The sequence below is a fragment of the Cottoperca gobio genome, chromosome 22, assembly GCF_900634415.1.
Source record: "Cottoperca gobio chromosome 22, fCotGob3.1, whole genome shotgun sequence".
In the NCBI taxonomy this organism is placed as follows: Eukaryota; Metazoa; Chordata; class Actinopteri; order Perciformes; family Bovichtidae; genus Cottoperca; species Cottoperca gobio.
Genome location: NC_041376.1, coordinates 18,676,666 through 18,683,621, shown reverse-complemented (window position 1 = coordinate 18,683,621; position 6,956 = coordinate 18,676,666). Strand labels below are relative to the sequence as shown.

General features: G+C 42.1%; 1 protein-coding gene across 1 annotated transcript; it reads right to left on the bottom strand.

Annotated features, from left to right (window-relative positions):
- Positions 1–6,848, bottom strand: LOC115027339 (alcohol dehydrogenase class-3 chain L). The gene is made up of 9 exons (XM_029460611.1): positions 6,464–6,848; positions 5,831–5,932; positions 4,657–4,798; positions 4,489–4,576; positions 4,168–4,387; positions 1,614–1,874; positions 712–847; positions 253–391; positions 1–101 (listed from the first exon to the last, which is right to left on the bottom strand). The coding sequence occupies exons 1-9, from the start codon at positions 6,479–6,481 to the stop codon at positions 77–79; spliced, it is 1,131 nt and encodes a 376-aa protein (XP_029316471.1). The 5' UTR covers positions 6,482–6,848; the 3' UTR covers positions 1–76.
- Between the last annotated feature and the right edge of the window lie 108 nt (positions 6,849–6,956).

The window sequence follows — 6,956 nt, the reverse complement described above, 5'->3', positions numbered from 1 at the left end:
TTGGGAATTGAAGGATTTATTAAACCGAGTAGGATAAACTTGGAGTGAGATCATGGTTTCCTGTGCTCCTCCGCTTCTAGAACTGAAGGACGACACGAATGCTGAAAGATGACAATTGGATTAGATTGTGTTCTATTAAGGGTTAATACATTAGTGATGAAAGAAGCGGTGACGCATAACGTCTCCCAACAGACACTAGATCCCGACGCACGTTAACAGAACAAGCAACTTCAAAATGTATCTTAGGCTTACCATTTCCCAGCATGCATGAGATCAAAACCATCAGTGATCTTCTCAAAGGGCAGAGTGTGAGTCACAAATTCATCCACTTTGAGCTTCTTCTTCATGTACTCCTCCACCAGTTTGGGAACACTTTCGACACTCTTGTATCCTGGGGGAAAGTGTAAATGAGCTCATTAAAGTAAGAGAAGAGGAGTGATGTGTGTTCCATCAAGTGGTTGCACAAAATGACTGACTGGGCAGAATACTGAATGTCACTCTCGCTTATCAGAACAAGTATAATTGCTTATGTGGGCTTCAATCCAGAGTCAAAAAGCACTCATTACAGAAAATGAATGACTGCTTTTCTTTGTGCATTGTGTGCCCCTGTGAGAGCTGGGTTCTGTGTGTGTGTGTTACTGTGGCGTAAAAACAGTTCTGTTCACATCAGCATCTAAAAACGAATCTGTCTCAGAACAACCAGCTTGTAACCTCCAAAAGCAGTGCCTCTCCACGTGCGGCCAGTCACCAGCTGGAAGGGCCGTGTGGAGATCTCTTGTCCGGCCGCTGCCACCCCGATGATGACGCTGGTGCCCCATCCTTTATGGCAGGCCTCCAGGGCTGCCCTCTGCCAGCGAGACACAATATGAGGACAGACAGTATCACATCAAGCTGATCCAAACAGCACCAGACCGCTTCCGCAACCTCACCCTAATGTATCTGGACATTGCTTAATTGTGTTTATCATGCATTTCTTATTATTTTAAAGGCCTGATGTAAACCAAGATTGTGAGTGTGTGCATGCTGCCTCTAGAGGTTTAGTACATTTCCCGTCCTGCCAAGAATGTAATTGTGCTAAAAACACTAAATACTTTTATTCCGTAAAAGTTAATTAAAATTCAAACAATAAATGAAAACATACAACATTTCTGGAGATACTCTTCGATAACGGGGAAAACAAAGTGCTATCCTCTTCCTGTTTTTTTAATGCGCAAACATTTATAATCATAAGTTAAAGCAAAAAATGTCTTAAAATGAATACCCGCCATATAAAAAAAGTATTGTGTTAAAAATGACGGGTATTAATATAGTCTTTGTAAAGCTCTGCCCATTAAGCCGTGTTTATGGATTCACGTGTGGCGGCGGGTTGTGGTGACCGCCGGCTGCTGGGAGTGTCAGCTGGACATAATCAGGTAATCAGTTAAATAATATAAGCTTGTGGTAACCTGGCTCTGGTCCAGCTGACTGATCTCCAGCTGAGACACTCCCATCTCTCCACCAGCAGCCGGCGCCGTAACCACACCCCACTGCCACCGTGGGGTTATTCAGCATGCAGAGATGCATTACTTAACGGGAGCTGGTCAATAACATGGCATTATTATTTCCCCACTCACCATGATTGCCACATTGCCCACACATTCAAAAGAGTAGTCCACGCCTCCATCCGTCATCTCTACCAGGACGTCTTGGATCGGCTTGCTGTGCTCCTTGGGGTTCACCGCCTCTGTGGCACCGAACTCTCGAGCGGTTTTAAACTTATCAGGGTTGAGGTCGACTCCAATAATCCTGGCAGCTCCGGCTGCCTTACAGCCCATGATGGCTGCGAGGCCCAGCGCCCCCAGGCCAAACACTGCACAGGTGGAGCCGGCCTCCACCTGCAGGGTGGAGGGACAGGACAGGCAAATACAGGTCAGCACATTTCTGCACACTGCAGGGGAAATAAGATTGGTGTTGAATAGAATACACAACGATTAGAAAACATTTAACATATGCTTGCTTCTTCAGGCTTCAGCTGTGTGTTCACTGTACATAGGATCATAACCAATAAATGAACATATTAAAAAATGATCCCAGCAGTCCAGTGAGGCGGTTATTATGCGCAGGGATGCTTTGACTTAATTGCTACAATTACCTGCTAATATGCTCACAATGACAATGTATCATGCTGAAGCACTAAACACAAAGTAAAGCTGAGACTGATGGGAAATGTCATTAGTTCTGCAGGTATTTGCTCCAAAAGTATTAGTCACAGATTTTGACCTGATGATGGTGCTAGATGAAGAGTTAAGCGATCACTAAAGTTATTACAAACCATATTTAACAATGAAAATCAATCCCATAGTTTTGAGTCATTACACTCAAAATAACAAATGTAACCTCATGTTGGCGCTAAAGGAAAGTCATTAGAATATATATTCTGGGGACTATAAATGTCTCTATTAAATTCCATGGCAATGCATTTAATAGTTGTCTAAAGAAATATACCAACACTATCCAGAAAGCTTACAGTCCTCGATATATAGAAGTCAGTGGTGGGCCGTCAGGGCCAGCAAGGCCTTCTCTTCTGGCCTACACATCATCAGAATATACATTTAATATTTATATAGTATTTCAACAAATATGTATTAAATTATTCCCCATAGTCTATTCTCTTCAATTCATAGCTTTCCTCTTGGTTGCGCTGCTTCCAGCCTCAGATCGAGATTTGGAGGTCTGGCCTTTATGTTAGAGCTTTTATCCAAACATATTTCAGCCATGATGTGTTGCCAGGGTCCACGAAATCTGCCCTGAGGCCTTCAGAATCAACAGTGCGGGCGCCTGTAGCTTAAAGTGAACGGAGACAAAACTGTGGCGTTAACCAATCAGATTTCGAGTTGGGGACACCGGGGCCAGCTATCAGGCGTACGATAACGTCAGCATGCGTACGATAACGTCAGCATGCGTACGATAACGTCAGCATGCGTACGATAACGTCAGCATGCGTACAATAACGTCAGCATGCGTACTATAACGTCAGCATGCGTACGATAACGTCAGCATGCGTACAATAACGTCAGCATGCGTACAATAACGTCAGCATGCGTACAATAACGTCAGCATGCGCATGTCTTTTGATTGGATACGCACTATTGAGAGGCAGAGCTATGCAGAGCTAGCAAACTGAACTTGATTTCTACAAGCTGTTTGTTTTCAACCCACAATGGCTGAAGGAGGAGAAGAGATCGATTTGGTCGCAGATATAATTACAACGCCATTTTCAAGACGAACTTTTCAAGAAAAGCTAGACATCGTGAGAAGAGAACGGCCAACCCCGACGCTAGCGAGCCTATAACAGCTGGGAAGAGGGTTTGTCCGCCACTTTCAAATCACTAACTACGAGCGGTACCCATGGCTCATAGCCTCCGAGAGGCACTGCACATTGTACTGCTGGGAATGCCTGCTATTTACAACTAAATGTTTCGGAAATATTAATATAACTCTGTTGTTAAGGTGATGACTAAATGTATAGTTTCTAGAGCCATGGCGTCATAATGATGGTATTAAGAGGTGGAATAATTCAGATAGGACTGTGTAGGACATCACTGAAGGCCTAGGTGTGAAATGCACGGCCCGCCACTGATAGAAGTACATGAAACTGAGCATGTAACCCCATGTAGAGACAGTAGAAACCTGAGTTCTCCTCTGCTTTCACGTGAACAGGCTGCCGACTAAAGCTTGGATTGTGCAAAGCATGATGGGATTGATCTGGGGCTGCACCATTACATTCAGAGCTTATATTGAGGTCTTTCAATGACGTTTTGAATATCTGTCAACAGTTTTTTGACTGCAGTGGAAATGTTGTTTTTGAAACGCTAAACGCCAATAAATATGGGATTGAAGTTGAATATTTCGTCAGCTAAAACATTTTTTTAGTTATTGGAAATGTTTGGATCAAATGAGTCAGAAACAATCCTACCACAGCAAACAGTATTACACATATTAGAGTAGCCTGTTCTTTTTCTGCAACTGTGCAGAAATACCGGCTTTAAACACAATGGATTGTACTATTCAGTACAGCCCTAGATGGATCATTGAGAGACATTAGGAGTAAAGGTAATTAGTTCTTTTTCCACCACTCATTGACTGGCCATGATCACAGCACACAGGCATTAGAAGCGGCAGACTCACCTTGGCAGTGTTTAGAGCAGCTCCATAGCCAGTGGTGATGCCACAGCCCAGCAGACACACCTTGTCCAGAGGGGCCCTGTGGTCCACTTTAGCCAGGGAGATCTCAGCCACCACAGTGTACTCGGAGAAGGTACTACAGCCCATGAAGTGGAAGAGGCTCTTGCCTTTGCAGAAGAAACGGGTTGTCCCATCTGGCATCAAGCCTTTGCCCTGAGTTAGCCTGGAGACACAAGCGCAGATCTGACAGCTGATCTGCTGCACACGCAGGATTTTTATGTTGACGTTTACAACAGGCAACAGGCTTGAAGGCAGGACGTTTACCTGATCTTTTGACACAAGTTGGTTTTGGGATTCTTACAGAACTTGCACTCTCCACACTGTGGGATATACAAAGGTATGACTGTGTCCCCTGAAACAAAAACAGTGTGTTATGTCTGAGCATTTACACAGCATGCAGCAATCCTTAATGAAGACAAGAGTGGGGAGAACCTGGTTGAAACTTGGTGACTCCCGCTCCGACGCTCTCCACAATACCGGCTCCCTCATGGCCCAGCACTACAGGGAAAACTCCCTCAGGGTCGGAGCCACTGAGCGTGTAGGAGTCAGTGTGACAGATCCCTGTGGCTACAATCTGAAATAAAACACATATGATCCATGCTCAATCCATTTACCACGCATCTTATCTGAAGACAAACATATGCTCTAATGTCGGGATGATGTCAATCAGTTCATGAATCAAAGGTTATCAGTAATTATTTAAATCCTCTACTTAATTTGTAGCCAATTTGTGAGAATGTATTTAAGTAGAGGGTAAATTACAACTGTAAAGATTGTATTACAATAAAGAGCTGATCTTTCTTGCTCATGGTAAATTATGAATATAGTAAAAAATAAAGCAAATTATGTTCTTCTAACCAGAAATAACTAAAGGTGCAAAGTACACTGTAGTGTTGGACTGTACATACACTAAATGAGAAGAAGCAGACTATAGATAAGCTTTTACTGTCGGTGGACCTGGTCATCATATGGTGTAGATTACATTATATAAACTATACTGTATAGTTAGTAGGTACATATTATCAGAATTAATTATTTTCAGGTTTTTTAGCTGCAACACGGTACGGAAGAGCCATGAGAAGAGCCTGAGAGCCAAATGAGAAAAAACATTCTAAGTCTAAATTTTCTCTCTTGTATTTATGACTTAATAACAGGTGAAAAAAAGGTTTTACCTGGATAATCTTTATAATTTTTTTTGGATGTTTTCATCTGTGAAAACAAGAGAATAAAAGTTTTGACAGGTGATTTTCTTTTTTCCAGGATAATTTTTGTTGTTATACTAATTTCAGCCACATGATGCTGAAGTGCACCCGTACTTGTCACTTTAATGGATTTTCCCCTTCCCTTCCCGTTTATTGTATTACAACAATAAACAGTTCGCGACAAAAAAAGAAAAGACTCACATGGCAAAACTTTTCCCCCTATATGTTACAGATCATAAACCAATTTAAAATGTTTGGCTCACTATGCTTCATTTAATTGATAATTAACTTTTTAAGTAACAGAATATTCACTGAAGAGTTTACTGCAACATATTTCTCTTGAAGATGCACAAATCTTTTGTAAATGAGTGTCAATAGCGGACACATAAGCCTTGATCCATTACCTTGAGGCGAACTTCCCCACTTTTAGGAGGTGCCACCTCCACCTCCTCCATAACCAGATGTTTCCCAGCATCCCATGCTACCGCAGCTTTGCACTGGATCACCTACAACACAACATCCAGGAGCTTCAGTGGGCCTGCCATTGCTCATGATAACAATTCTGTGTACACTTAACCCATTCAGGGCTGTACAGGGAGCAGCTTTGATTGAAATAATGGCGGAAACACAATGCAACTTTCTGTCAGGGTCAGTTCACCATCAGTTTTTCTTCTCTGTTTCTCTACAAGCTGAAAATAACAGACCATGAACTGTCTTCAAGGCAAACTTTTACCATTTCCCCCCCTTGTGCAAGAAACACTCAACACTCTCCGTGGACTTCTCTTTTGCCAAGTACAGATTATGCAACAGAGTTTACAGTTGAATTTAAACAAAATGTTCCAATAAATAGCAGCTGAAACCCCGCCCTCCAATGGAGTACACATTCCCTCTGCTCCGTTAACACTCGACTGAGTAGAGAAAAATAACTGGAAATCCTAGCAGCATTAATGTGTATCGAACAGCTCAAATCCACTCAAACTTTTACAGTTTTAATTATTCTGATATCATTGCATGTGAGGAGAAGTCAGCGTGCTTACCTTCCCTTCAGTTGCCATGTTGTTTCAGAACAGCACTCTCGCTCACACGACCATGGTAAGAGGTTTTATCAAAGTTTGTACCAATCACAAAGAAGGGCTCTGCCTGTGTCCATGCACTCTTGTCACAATGCTTATTTCCTGCTTTCAATGGTTTAACAGAGGGGAAGATGAGCGTAGTGAAATAAAATCACAAAGGTATTAAAGAGTGTTTGTCTTAGTTTAAAACTAAGATAATAATTTCCGAAGTTTTATTTACAGAGTTACAAAGCTAATTCCAATTTTTGATATAACACCTTTTTTTTATCGGAGTTGTCAAGAATCAACAGTCGAAATCAGGTCACATTGCAATAGGTTATTTTGAAATGATGACAATGTGGTTCAGCCCAGGGACGTGCGGTCAGGGGATGCAGGGGAGGCAGAGCCCGTCATCATAAAAAACAAATAACAATTTTCATATGTATCATTTTATAGTCAAAATCGCTGAATTTGCGTA

Bases quoted from the DNA above. Each gene is read 5' to 3' on its own strand.
- LOC115027339 (XM_029460611.1), bottom strand. The intron at 4,799-5,830 runs GTAATGGATCAA...GTTTTATTTCAG, and splicing joins GTGGGGAAGTTCGCCTCAAG to ATTGTAGCCACAGGGATCTG. The intron at 4,577-4,656 runs GTTCTCCCCACT...TTTTTGTTTCAG, and splicing joins AGTCACCAAGTTTCAACCAG to GGGACACAGTCATACCTTTG.